At 40.8% G+C, this 15,000-nt stretch overlaps 2 protein-coding genes across 4 annotated transcripts in view; both read right to left on the bottom strand.

Annotated features, from left to right (window-relative positions):
- The window catches only part of LOC144041123 (N-lysine methyltransferase KMT5A-A-like), an 11,980-nt gene extending 9,016 nt beyond the window's left edge, over window positions 1–2,964 (bottom strand). For all 3 annotated transcript variants that reach the window (XR_013290010.1, XR_013290011.1, XM_077555262.1), the window contains exon 1: window positions 1–2,964. This exon is cut by the window's left edge. The gene's annotated coding sequence lies outside the window, so the exon portion shown is untranslated.
- Window positions 1–4,261, bottom strand: part of ndufc1 (NADH:ubiquinone oxidoreductase subunit C1) — a 13,277-nt gene extending 9,016 nt beyond the window's left edge. The window contains exons 1-2 of the mRNA XM_077555264.1: window positions 4,119–4,261; window positions 3,837–3,940 (exon numbers count right to left, since the gene is read on the bottom strand). Of these exons, the coding sequence (XP_077411390.1) occupies window positions 3,837–3,940; window positions 4,119–4,164 (150 nt within the window). The 5' untranslated portion in view covers window positions 4,165–4,261. The remainder of the gene's footprint in view (window positions 1–3,836; window positions 3,941–4,118) is intronic.
- Between the last annotated feature and the right edge of the window lie 10,739 nt (window positions 4,262–15,000).

Genomic DNA, 15,000 nt, shown 5'->3' with positions numbered 1-15,000 from the left:
TGTTGATAAGAGTGGCTATTGTTCTATGATTTACAGTGTCAATTAAAAAAAAAATAGATCACATTTAAAATTAACCCGAAAGGCTCATATACTAAATTAATTACCACAGACGAAAACAAAGGATATTATTGCTAGAATTATAGATAATTTTGTAATCGTTTAATGTGATTTCAGTTTGCTTTTTTAAAAAGTTATTATTATTTTTTTTCATTAACGAAAGTATTTTTTTGCTTTAGTAAATAAAATAACCTTGCTGCTGTCACACAGTTGCTGTCCGAGGATGTTTTGGTACTATACTTTAGTAATGGACGCATGTGTTTTTTGGCAAAATTGTGAGCGAGCCCAGTAACTTGGCTTAGAAGCAACCCTGCAAATGAATGGTCACATGATGCTTTACTGTTGGCATGAAGCAGGACTGATGGTAGCGCTCATCTTTTCTTCTCCAGACAAGCATTTTTCCGGATGCCCCAAACAGTTGGAAAGGGGGTTAATCAGAGAAAATAACTGTAACTCTTTTTTCCTTATTTTGGTCTGTGTTTATGGAATCCCTTTTTCACTGGTCACACCAGGCCATCCTCCAAAAGTCTTACTCCCTCACCATGAGTGTAGATGGACTCATACCTGCTTACTGCCATTCCTGAGCAAGCTCTACACTGGTGGTGATGTCCTTATCCCTGCAGCTGAATCAACTTTGGGAGATAGTCCTGGCTTTTGCTGGATTTTCTTGGGTGCCCTGAAGCCTTCTTCACTTAAAGTTTGTAAGGTCACTAAAGGAAATTACTTTAATTTTCATGGCAAATAGGGACTTTGCAATTCATCTAATCACTATAACATTCTGGAGTACATGTACATGCAAATTGCCATCATAAAAAAACAATAATAAGTCAGCACTGCAGATTCTTAGAAAATCAATGTCATTCTCAAAACATTTGGCCACTGGTGTACAGAAAGATGTTATACTGTAAAGGCAGGGTGGGATGTTAAATGATGAATTAATGTACGGCACTGACAGTTTCTCTGTCTCTGCTGTTAACCATTGTACATTTTTAAATAAACAACCACTGAAAGAATTAAATACTGAAATATATAATTAAATATCATAGGGTATTTCATTATTTAATTATTTACTTAGGTAATGGTGGCTGCAAAAAAAAAAAAAAAAAAAGGCTCTGTGTCTACAGACAAACATTCACAATACACAGCATTTTGAGAAAAAACTGAATTATGGAGACGTGCGTAATTGTGAGGACAGGTGATGGTCAGCCAATCAAATGCTGTGAAATATACACTGGTGTGAATTATTCATGAAGTGGTGCATTACAAGGACCTTCCTACAGGGGGCGCCATCAAATACACAAAAATACACAAATTCACGTAATTATGCTTTACAAGGACATTGGCTAAAACTTTGGATTTAAGCCTTCTACAGCCCTAGAAGCACTTCTGCATTGAAATAATTATGAGGACATGGGCTGTGTCCTCATAATTCAAAATGTCCTCGCAGCACGGCATGTATTCAGGTGAAATGTCCTCATAATACACAAAGGCAAACACACACACACACACACACACACACACACACACACACACACGATCAGGAATTGAACCTTGCACCCAAGGTCAGGGGGTGCTATATTAAAAATATGTATAGGATGATCCGTTCAATGAATTGATTTCTACAATGATTCAGATTGATGTCCCACGCTTTTGTCAAATTTTGAATGAGATGATCTCACTTGTCTGCCCACGGCGGGCGATCTGTTTGCTTGCGCCTCCACAAATGCACAAGCATCGCAAGATGCACGCTTCAAAATGGACTTCCTTTTGGGCGATCTAGAATTAGTCTACTTTTTGTCACCAAATTGGTGATGCGCTGATCGGCGCGGCAGGTGCACTTTTTACGATCAGGGAAAAAGGCGCAGCGTTCACAAACACGCTGGACTCACTTGCCCCAGCATGAAAATTGAGATGCGCCCACTTAAGGCCAGATACACCAACCCCGCACCGACTACTACGTACCTTCAGATCATGTGCGAGAAGTAATTCCCTTCCGTACTATCGGCGGCGTAAGTAATTATTCCTAAAAGCAACCGGCAACCTCTTTACTGGGGCGGGATCCCCCGTGCTGTTTCAGCACCGCCAAGCGCCAACTAGCGGTTGGGAGGGACAAAATACAAACGTAAACAACTCATACCGGTGTTGACAGCGGCGCCGGGGTAAACGTGGCGGCCAGCTGGTGAAGCTAAAATGGGCGCTGGAACAAGCTTCGTCCCCTACGCATGTACTCCGTTGTGGCGTATCCTGGACCCTGTCGACTCCTGGCTGGTACCGATCGTCGGTTCACCCGAAAAGCTTTGGCCGTGCTGCCCTTCGCGTTTTGGACGCGGTGCCAACTTCCAGCTTCTGAAGGAGCTTCTTCGAGACCATCGGACGGAAGGGCCATGCACCCCTGCTGCTCCCACAAGGATCGCGCTTTTAAATGTCGCTGGTGAGTCCACTGCTATGATTGAATTACTATCACCTGGCTGGGCTTATTTGGACGCTCCCAGAACGTCGGGCCGAGGTGGAGGAACGGCTACTATAAAAAAAAAAAACAACAACAAATTTAAATGTAAACGATGTCTATTTACCACATCGATCACAGCTTTGAAGCGACCTTCTTTGAAGTCGGCCAAACCGTCACTGTGCTGCGCCAGTTACCGACCTCCAAAATACAATAAGGACTTTTTAAACGACTTTGCAAATCTTCTTGCCGAAATCATGCTGAAATATGATCATATCCTCTTTATGGGGGACTTTAATATTCACGTGTGCTGTCCTGAAAAACCATAACGTTGAGTTGAGTACTGTTTATCCGCGTTGTCACTTGTTCTTCTTACCCCGTGCGCTGATTCATCTAGCTAACAGCCAATCACAGTGATCAAATGCCCCTGACGCCGATTCCACATGTCGAATTTGCTGGAAACGCCGACAGAACACCCCCCCCCCCCCACTCCCTCCAGACGTCAGATTGGTGTATCTAGGCCGAGGGCAGTCTGCTTTCTGTTTGCCAGATGCGCTGGATGTGCGGCAGCTGTGTTCACAGGAAAGCCCAGAAAGGCGGACCCGTTCCCTAACAGTTTTGTGTTGCATTAACACAAAAATTTAAATGCACCTGTTTTTACACCGAGCACATGTGCGCCAAACTATAATAATGATGTATGATGAATTAATAATGAATAATTTAGGGGTGTCCTGGCAACCAAATTTAGACTTTTTGGTTCACTTTTCAACCAAATTTAGACCGTAAAAGGACATCTTTTTAACGTCTTGATGCTCTCCGGTCATTGAAAAGCATTGGAATTTGGATTGTTGTAGCTTGATTTGTGAGGATTATTTTGATTTGGAACTGTGATAAACTGTTGTTTGACTACTATAACAATATGCTTGGTTATATATGCTAGTCACAGGAAAAAGTAATACAATAAGCTGTGGAAATGAAGCGTTGCATTGTGGAAATATGAGAAATGCCCGGATGTTCGGAACTGTCATTTGGCGCATGTATTATCACCCACCATCAATGTGTATTCATCACCGCATGTCAATTGTTCATTCTTTTGACATCATAATAAGGCACTAATGGAATAAAAATCTGTCAAACTTTAGAGGTGTCATTGGGGAGGGTGTGTGAGTTGAGTTGACACGAATGACCCATACCACGATCACTGGAGTCAAAGGGATGCAATTAAGCTCTAACAAGAACAATTTCCAGTCACGGAAATATTTTGCTCGTTGAATTTTCGAGAGAACGAGGACAACATTTGCAATCACAATTACTTCAGTAAGCCGTCATTTACCAAACTCCACAGGAAAATAGACGATCCAAAGGCAAGACCCACTCGTAACCAGTTGGGGGAATAAGGGTCGCGCTTCGAACTTGTAAACACAGTCCTGGACCCAACTGCAAACATATAGTGGTAACCATTAAAACATTTAGGGCGACGTCAAGCCAGCGTTTAAGATTCAAGAATGCTAAGCTAAGGTCAAACAAAACAAAATCAGTACTCCCTCCCAGAATTACAGTCGAAAGCCACAAAATCCTACACGATGTAATGATGCTTCCAACATAATTTACTCACCTCTGTGGACAAAATACGATCGCGCGAGTAAACTGCTCACACTCATTTTTCAGTTTTCTTTTCGATCTAAGTTCAAACAGTCTTCTTCTTCGTCGTCGTCGTCTTATTTGAGTTGAATGGCGGGTGGCAACCATCGTTCAACTATATTAACGCCATCTATCGGACTGGAGCGTGGCTCAGACTCATATTGTGTACTAATTAAGGATCATGTGAATTCTGCTATTTGATTTCTGAATCTGAATCTGAATTTGAAAATTTTTAATGTTTTTTTTTTGTTTTGTTTTTTCAATTTTCCTTTCAGACCCGAAAAGAAAAAGGGCTGACCAGAATACAATAGGACAATTTACAGCATTCACGTTTCACATTTTGTTTGGAACTTTAGTCCAAAAAGCTTGAAACTGAATCTAAAATTTAAAAATCTATTGAATTTCTTCTTTAACTGTATTTGATCCCCACTAAAAATGCAACTCTATATTTTAACTTTTGAAATTCAATTGACAATAATGGTCTTTCAGAAATAGCAATCAATTTCAGACACAGATCTCGTCTTTGTCCAATCAGCACCTTCGTTTTTGAACATGTGGCAGAAGCTCTACGAGAAAATGTTAAGGTGCTTCTTTTTTTCAAATACAGGAGAGGACAGTAATTTCATTGTTGCTTTTTCTTTTTTCTTTTTATTTATTTATTTTAACATTAACGTCATGCCGTCATTAAATTCAATGCCCCAAGGCATTACTGACATCTAGGTGTAGAAACAGCGCACAGCACATTGATAGCCTTATCGTAGCAGCCCATGATCTCATCTCAAGTTTTTAAATTCGACACAGGACAGTTTTGCTCAGTGCCTGTTCTAGTATTTGGGAAAGTATTTGATACCAGAATCACACTGCCTCATTTACTAAACTTTACACTTACTTTACTTTACTTACCAGTTACCACTCTAACCCACCACCTGTTTGCGGTAATTAGGCTCCTATTTTCTCAAATGCATTTCGCCACATCAACAAAATCTAAACATTTTACTGCAAACATTTAGAAACCTATAGAAATAAACGATCGATATTGTTCCAGTGTCCCCACCCCCTAGTTTGTTCAAATGCTTTTATTTTGAAGGACGGAATGGTAAAGGAAACGGATGTGCCGAAAATGATAATAAAGTAACTTGGTGGAAACCGACCATTTTTTTGCCATCTGTTGAACCCACACATGACTGAATGAAATACGACAGGGTGGACATTCAGACACAGCCCATGAGTCTGCTAACCTTGCTCTCGCAAGATGTATTCTCGCTGTATTTGTGAGTTCACAAACTCCAGAGAATCCACCTGGTACCGCTCACATTGATTTCCACCGATACCTTTCAAAACAAGAATGAGGAAATGTCTGCAAATCTCATTATATGTATGGCAACATTTTTCATTGACAAGAAAAAGTTTAAAAACTCTAACCCCTTTTTTCAAAATTTTGTAAACGAATTTGGCATGTATATATCAAGTCTCTAAAATTGGTTAAAAGACCTAAAGTACAAATAATATATAATATGCTGAAGAAATTCCCTATTGTGTTAAGTTGAATATGTTCTGATTTCATTTATTTAATGTAATCTAATTATTATTTATTTATTTATTTTATTTTTGATTGCTGATTGTTGCCAAGTTTGTATGTCTTACTGCTTCATTTGAATAAAAATAAATAAATGTCATCCACTGAAAAATCTTGCTTTTATTGATGTATACTGTATATTAGTCATTTTTCACAGAGAATAAAGAATATATACCTGCAAAAAAAAAAGAAGATTTCCACCGATATGAACCACTGGTGGTTCGGACCAATCACAGAGCAACATTGTATTTGGTGGCGGGATATGTAGCTATGACGAAAACAAGAAGCGCCAAAGCCATGGGAAAAATCCAACCAAACATGGCGAAACCGGTGGACGAATGCGTGGACGCTGCAATTAATTCTGTTCTCGCTGAATTAGTCTTTTGTATGCGCATATCAACATTGCAAAACCGACAACATCAACTCAACGCCATTATATCAGCTAGTCACAACAGTCAGATGATGAGAAATTTTGGACAAACCAATGGGGAGATACAATACTTTTGGATCATGGCTCCATTAAATCAGCTGGTGTAGCTATCCTGTGTTGCAATTCTCAAGGCAAAATAGTTACAATATGAAATAGTAAATCTGGTCGTTGGATTGCTGGGATTATTAAAGTGGATGGCCAATATTTTATTCTTATCAACATTTATGGTTTTAATGACTTAAAGCTACTGAACGTAGAATATTCCATTTCGAATCGCTACTGCCACCTGCTGACAAAAAAATGAAACTGCACATACCGTTCTTCACATACACACCATGCACATTACGTCACATTCGCAAAAAGGGCGCAGGAAATTCTAACCCTAATCCAGTCTGAAAACTATTGGCCAGAGGCTTGCAGGAGTACCCATTGTGAACAGCTAAGGCGTTAATCTACTAATTAGAAGGCATTTCAGTCATAAATGGTCAAATAAAAAGCTTTTTGTAAAGCTATTTTGGGGGAAAAAAGTTCTATATTGCAGCTTTAAATCAAAATAGACAATTCATCTCTGATGTCGCTGATGCTTTGGGGAATTTCAAACTCTCTTATCCTACTGCCACTGTAATTATAGGAGGGGATTTCAACATGGTTATTTATGGATGAGCGGTTGGACAGGTTAGTCAAATTTGTGTGGAGATTACAATCTGGTGGATCCTTGGTGTGACAGGTATCCAAATTAGAAATAATATTCTTGGTTTAAATCCAACAATATTGTCAAATCCCAAATTGATTTCTGGTTAATTTCAATAAATTTGATGGTTTATGTTTTTGAATGTCAGCAGCACCTCTAATTGACACCCGTTATTAAATGAGTTTTCAAATCTCCTGAGAAATGTAGCAGAAATAAGGGGTATTGGAAATTCAACTATAGTCTGCTCAAATCCAAATCCTACTGTGACAAGATTGCAACTATAATTGCTGAGGTGATGTCTGATGATTCAATTTCATTTTACAGTTTGAAATGGGAATTATTAAAATTCAAGATAAGGGAACATGCCATATATTTTGGTAAAAAAACTTAGCAGGGAAAATAAATTATCTGAACTTAATATTGTTAAGGAGATAAACAATTTTAGTAATAAATCATCTCAGTCTGAAGTAGACATAATTGCATTCTTTGCAAACTCAACTGAATGACATATATCTAAGGAAAGCTCCAGGAGTCTATACGAGATATGGGCAAAATGGATGGAAGAAGGAGAGAAAAGCACATCATACTTTTGTCGTTTGGAAAAAGGTAGACAGGAAAAGAATTCTATCAAAGCTTTATTGATTGATCGTGTTAGAGGGTAAGCTTTTTCGGATAAGCTTTTTCCTCCGCGTGTTCGTTTAATTTCGGGTAGTGAGAATGTTGGTTATCTGAATACAGGCTGGAGATCGATGAACAGTTCCTTCAAAGCTTTTATTTCTACAGAATATTCCGGGCACAAGTGAGTTACAGACAATGGCTGTAGCATCTCACAAGTGCGAAGTTACAGAGGACTTACAACATTCTTATACTATCTTGAAGGGCGGTACCACAAAGTTTCCAGTAAACAGTTAGGAAGTTAACCAGACGTGCACGATAACATTCAAGTACACTATCCAGACACAGAACAAAGATCATTTGAGGAATAGAGGAAGTTATTCAGTCATGACTACACCTGGCAGAGATAGCGATAACACTCACAAGGATATATCCGCAGAACAAAGCTCTACTGAGGAAATGAGGAAATTAAAACAGTTATGACTAAATCTGGGCAGAAGACACACTTCAATCCCCCTTTCGGACTTGAAAGAGTCCGACACATAAATTAACAATTTTTTTTTTTTTAAGTACTAACGGCGTCATAGTCGCAGACGGCTGGCGCAACATTAAGCAAGGGTTGTGTGGAAAGATTGGACATTATCATCTTATCAGTAGAATAAGAAGCAAAAGCACGCAACAATGAAACATCCCTTTAGCAGCGAGAGAAGGTTGTTTAGTAGTATGTGGCATTAAAGAACAATTTGATTCATTAAAAGATTTTGCAGTGGAGTAAGCATATGTGTACCACATGTTGATAGTTAAGGGATGTCCCCTGTCTATGGGGTGCAGATGTCCGCCGGGGCAGGATCATGAAAGAATCGTCGAAAGCGTCGTGTTGGTGAGCTGGACGACCAGGAGAGACACACCAAAACCAGGAGAGAGGCTGTTGCAAGTCTGAGCGGGAATGCCATGGTGAGACGGGGTGAGGAGGGTCTTGCGCCCGTTCTGCAGTGATGAGTTGAACCAAGGCACAGTCAGCTTCTTCAGGACCTTAGGGTAGACTGCCTGGTCCCAGGATGAGTCACCGGGATTATTCTGCCAGTATACTGCGAACTCAACCTTTAATAGAACGATGTCAGTGGGAGCCGGTTTGCTTCTCGGTTGTTGTTAGATGATTGCCTGGTGCAGGGACAATGTCGCCAGCCGGTGTCCTTGCCGGTCGGGTGGAGGAGATGTGATACAACGTATCACCTTTTCCGTGCAGGCGAACTGCAGAAGATGTCCTCTCTGTCACCTTGTGGGGTCCTGTCCACCTGGGCTCAGACCATTTTCGTTTAATCACTTTCAACCATACATATTCACAATCATTTATTTCTGAAGGAGCATCTGGTTGTTTTTCTGTTAGCTGGGAGAAAGTAAATGTTAGTTGTTTGAGTTCTGGAGGCCCTGGAATGTGTGCCTCTTCCAATGGAGCAGTTGGAGCCGGATATGGTCTGTTGGTATGACATTCAAACGGGGTCAAACCCTTAGTTGAGTTCAGTAACATTCGCACATTCATTAATGCAACAGGAAGAGCTTGCAGCCAATTCAAATTTGATGAGGCCAGTGCTTTAGACAATTTTTCTTTAACTCTTTGACTGCCAGACGTTTTCAAAAACGGGTTGTCGCCAGTGCCAGCCGATTTAAGCATTTTGAGTGATCTTTCAAGGTCCACAGAAAATGTTGTGTTTGGACTATGGAAACACACATACTACCAAATGAAAGATTGGACTCTCAGCTTGTTTCTACCTTATTCCGTTCTTCAGTAATCAACAATAGAAAATGGTTACTTTCACCGAAATTCTCTCTTTTGAAACAAAAAACGGAGAAAAAGAGCTTTTTGTGAAACGATGTTATTTCATGCACTCTAGTGAATTGTACACTTCTTTTTGTCCATGAATGATGCCACAAACACCTAAATAGTGCTTTACTTCTGTAAAACGCTTTCACCAACAATGAAAAAGTGTTTTTTGATTGCAAAATACGTTTATTTCCATTCAACAGTGTAACAATTTGACAAAACAATTTCGCAAACTATTTACAAATGTGTGCAACTGTGGTACTACTTACAATTATGTGGATGTTTCAAATACAGTTTTTCCTTTTGTAACGCTCTCCTGCGTGCAAGGAGACGCCAGGACTCGCACAACAGTTTACTTTCACTTTCACATTGGTCCGTTTTGCGTGCAAACGTTACACTTTCTTGACGGCCTTTTTTTCCGGGGAATAAAAAGCAAGTAGCAGACTGTACACACTTCCTCCGATGAATATGCATTGGACTCGGGGAACTCTCCGTCGTCCGATCGAACGTCCGCCTGTGCGTGCTCGGTTGCGCTCCGCGTTACGACACCGTCATAGCCGCCGCGTCAGCGGTTCCAATTTCGCCGTCAAGCTCGGATTCACCTTCATCATCATCGTCATCAATGTACTATTTTAGCGTTGGTCGATGCCTTTTGTCTTGTAAGTGTAGAGCTGCTTGCAAACGCTCGCCATTGCCCGTTCCCTCCTCCATCTAGCTCCATCTAACGTCTTCTACTGCCGCGTCAATGCTTTCCAACCACGGAGTCACCATCATCTTCATCATCGATGATGATCATCGTCATCAACAATGTGCTTTTTTAGCGATGATTTTGGTCTTTGAAAAAAACGGCTCTGGCGTTAGCTCCTCGCGACCGGCCGCCATTTTTCCTTTGTTTTCCATTCTGATCTCCTGCTCAACGCTCTAGCTCCGCCTCTACTGACGCCCATCCGATCTTGTCAAAAGAGAGTCATCGCTGCCCTCTAGGGGCCAAAAATAGTCATTAGGCTCAAAAAACCTGCTTAAAACTTTCAGGAGAGCTCCGCAAGCCTTCCGAGCACCCGTTTCAAAAAAAAAAAAAAAAAAAAATGGGAGGACGTCTTTTAACGTCTTTGGCGCTCCTCCGTAGGTTTTTGCAGAACGTCATTTAACGTCTTTGGCAGTAAAAGAGTTAATATTTCTATTCATTCGCTCAAACAGTCCTCGGGATTGGGGATGATGCACTGAACCAAATGTGTGTTTTAGCCCCAATGCCTTTTCTACTGCTTGTAGATGTTTGTTTTTTGAAATGGGTTCCGTTGTCTGATCTAATTTTTCTAGGAAACCCATGTGATGGTATGTCATGATTAATCAGATGTTTTACTACGATATTTGCTGTTTCTGTTTTACAGGGATATGCCTCTGGCCATCCTGAAAAGTAGTCCACTATTACCAGCAAATATCTGTATCCTGACACTGGTTTTATCATGTCAGTGAAATCCACCGAAACCACCTGACCAGGAGCAGTCACATCCGGATCATGAGTGCCCTGGGGAGGTTTAGATGTAGGCATACTGTTATACCTGCTGCAAACACTGCAGTCCTGCAGTTCACTTTTAACAATTTGTCTCATGAAAGGATGCCACCAGGAGTGGAGTCGTCTCAGTTTTTCTTCTACACCTACATGGCATGTTCCATGGGCTTCAGAAATTAGATTTTTCAATTGTTTCTGAGATGGAATGCATTTACCTTCTTTTCGCCATATGCTTCATCTTTTTGTCCCCCTTTGGACATCCACACACTCTTTTCTTCTGGACTTCCTTTTTCCTGCCACAACTTAACTGTTTCTACTATCACCTCCTGTGGATTGTCACATTCAGACTCACTTACAGTTAGTTGGAGTGTAGGTCGGTACCCCGCAACCTTTTTTGCTGCTCGGTCTGCTGATTTGTTTCCTGCTGATACAAAATCATTAGTTCGAGAGCGACCTTTACATTTTATTACTGCCACCGCTGTTGGGAGCATTAAAGCATCTCGCAATTTAAGAATATCATCCTGATGTTTAATGGGTGTACTGGTTACAGTTTAGAAATCATTCCGCTACCATTCTTTTAATGCAACATGAACTGTCATGGATGCATATGCAGATTCTGTGTAAATGTTTACTAACTGGTTTTCTGAAGTTTCAGATGGAGCTACCAGCAAGAGGTCATCCACATACTGCACCAGGAGAACACCAGGGGGCAGTTCAAGTGGAGACAGCAACTGGCGAAGACAGTCGTTGAAGAGTCCAGGTGAAACGACAAAGCCTTGAGGCAGGCGATTGTAGGAGTAGCAAACACCATTCCAAGTGAAAGCAAAAAATTGCTTCATTGAAGGATGGAGTGGAATGCAAAAGAAAACATTGGCCAGGTCAATGCAAGTGAAATGAGTGTGGGTTGATGTAATTTGGGACAATGTCAAGTGAGGGTTCGGGACAGACAACATAGGAGTTAAGACGGCCGCATTAATCGCTCGCAGGTCATGGACCATGCGAAACTTTCTAGTATCTTTCTTCTCAACGGGTAAAATAGGCGTGTTATAATAAGAGCCGGGAATTTCACACAACACTCCTGCTTTGAGCAAACCATCAATTGTTTCCGAAATGCCAATCATCCCAGCCTCTTTTACAGAGTTTTGGGGAACATATATTTGTCCTGGTTTCATCTGAAACACAACAGGTGAGAAGTTACAGAGACCAACATCAGTGGGATCCATGGACCACAACGATGTGGGAAAGAAATCAAGAAGGTAACCAGCAAAATCGCTGTCGGTTGTTTTACGTCCATGGTGCCTATCCAGAAGCTGGTGATCCAAAAAGGAAGTGGGTAAAAATGTATTAGACTAAATCCAATAAGCATCAAGTGACGGGGAATAGAGCAATTGAGAGTGAAATGAATTTTGCCAATCAGTGGCCTGTGTGCATGCCAGGACAAACGGACCGAGATCCTTCGCTGTGTGCTGAAGCAAGATCATCAAGGAGACATGTGGGAGTTGTGCAGGAGTCAGGGACACCGAAAAGGCGACACCTGGTTTGCCTGCAAACAAATCACCCATTTTCAATTCCCATATGTTGTTTTCAATTTCCTGAAATGCCTCGCTATAGATCTCATCCCCTGATCCGTCATAGTACAGAGTGCAATGCATACAATCAGTTACCATATCATAAGATCTGAGGTTACGAACCCAAGGTGACCAGAGAGCTTAGCTTCGAGCCAACCACTGGAGTCAATATCCACTCTTGCCCAGTAGATGTCGGCAGTGGCGCATGCCACAGGGCATTGTTCAACAAGCGGGAACTGGGAGGTGGCACTAGAGGCAGAGGAGGCAGAGCAGCAGTAGGTGTTGGCATCCGGAAATTCCAGGATAAATCCATCAGGGCTGCATTTGATGAGAGGGCATGTGGCGATGAGGAGATCTCTGCCCAAAAGATTGACTGGACAGTTAGGTGCAAACACAAAAGAATGCAAAAGAGTCTGTGAAAAACATTGAAAAGTCGCTAATTGGCACCACCAAATTGCATCGGAAGTTTCTGCATCAAAACACTCACATCAGTGGGAGAGAAAGGTTTGTAAAACATAGCAGAGTTACCAGTGGACGGGCCAATTTGGGTAACATGGGAGCCTGCAAGATTTGGGAACGAGTCACAGGTCGATGAGGAGGAAAAGCTGGAACTTTGGAAGATTCTTCGGGGTCTTCAGGACCTCTGGTTCGGTCCAGAACGGAGTCAGGGTGGACACCTGAAAGATTCTGGACATGACACTTTAATTCTGCTACTTGATTCTGTAATTGAGCAATGTACAACCTGTTTTCCACTTGCTCATTCGAAGGGCCTCTAGCTGCGTGTTCCGCAGCGCCATCATTCTTGCTCTTGCTTTCATTTCCACAACTTTCTTAGCATTCTCTCTCACCTTTCTACCTTTTGCAGACAACCTGTTAATTTATTTTATTTTTTTCCAATTTTAGAGCCGCTGTTCTTTTAACACAAGTTTTTTTCCGTTTCTCGTATTAATTGTCACCGAACACGAAGTTGAAGACATTGTAGGAAACCATCCATTCTTGCAACACTTCCTCATCCACAATCACATGCATTCCTCAGCAACACTTATTCAGAATGGTTTGGTATTTGCCGCAAATCGAACCATTCACTTTCCCTATCAAACTCTCCCTTCATTTTGTTTTTATTTGTTTACTTACTTCCTTATTTATTTATTATTATTATTTATTATTTTTTATCTTAGTTACTTCATTAACGTCTTTTGTGGTACCACAGTTTCACATAGGCCTTCTCTTTTTCCTTATTCAAAGACACTTGCTTATTCCCAAACAAAAGTGTCCGAACCTTAATTTCTCAGAAGTGGTCGAACTATTCCTCTTAATTCAAAAGTACTTGACTAGGACCAAACAAAAGCACTCAAACCCTAATTTATCAAAACCACTCAAACTTCTTATCCTCTTATTTCGCTTCTTTGTCTTATTTCTCTTTACTCAGTTATTTCTTATGCGCTTATTTCTTCGTAACGTTACCCCATTAACAAGGACTTCAGTTTCTAAGATTCTAAAATAGAATGAAATAACCTTGTATTTTTAATGTCTTAGTAAAATCCCAAAACTAGGATTTCTTGTTTCTAAGATTCCATAATGGAACAAAACAACCTTGTATTTTAGATTTAGTAATATCAATTCACTTAGATCTCATATACAATTTAGTCACAAATTAAATTACATGAAAACAGGTCTCGGAGTAGTCAACAGACAGAAAATCAGCTAGGAGGATAAATGTCCTCTTACCTTTAATTACTTTGGCGCCAGATGTTCTGTCTGTTGACCAACACCTCAACCTGAAATCACATCAGGGTCACTAATTGTTAGAGGATAAGCTTTTTCCTCCACGTGTTCGTTTAATTTCAGGTAGTGAGAATGTCTCAGTTCCTTCAAAGCTTTTATTTTGTTGAGAGTCTTCTTCCCAGATTTAGTTATAACTGTTTTAGTTTAGTTATAACTGTTTTGATTTAGTTATAACTGTTTTAGTTTAGTCATAAATGTTTTAATTGTCTCAGTAGAGCTGGGTGAGTGTTTAAATGATGTTTGGGGGAGCTTCCTCTGTTTCCACATCAATTGGCCATTTGTCTGGGGTTGAAGCAAATGTGTTAATATGATTCCTTTGGAAGTCTTATCTTATGCTAGGTGACATCGGGTCTGAGGCCTACTATATTTCCACATCAAAAGGCCCTCTGTCAATGTGTATTGAATGCTGTAAAAGTCTGTCTTGGCTGGGGACATATGGTGGCTAGGGGGGGAGAAAGGGGCTTGGGGGAAAAGGTGGAGTTGTAATACTTTTTCAAGATAGTATAAGAATGATATGAGTCCGCTGAAAAGACACACTTGCGAGAGGATGCCACCATTGCTGGGAGCTCGCTTGTGTCCGAAATACTCTGTAAAATAAAACCTTCGAAGGAACTGTTCACCGATCTCCTGTCTGTATTCAGAAAATCAGGATTCTCTCAACCCGAACAACAACGAACACGCGGAAGACAAAGATAGCCTTCTAACAATTTCAACAGAATATTCCGGGCACAAGTGAGTTACAGACAATGGCTGTAGCATCTCACAAGTGCGAAGTTACAGAGGTCTTACAACATTCTTATACTATCTTGAAGGGCGGTACCACAAAGTTTCCAGTAAACAGTTAGGAAGTTAACCGGAC

The sequence above is a fragment of the Vanacampus margaritifer genome, unplaced genomic scaffold, assembly GCF_051991255.1.
Source record: "Vanacampus margaritifer isolate UIUO_Vmar unplaced genomic scaffold, RoL_Vmar_1.0 HiC_scaffold_136, whole genome shotgun sequence".
Lineage (NCBI taxonomy): Eukaryota > Metazoa > Chordata > Actinopteri > Syngnathiformes > Syngnathidae > Vanacampus > Vanacampus margaritifer.
Note: the sequence above shows the minus strand (reverse complement) of the source record. Positions and strands in the feature narration are given on the sequence as shown.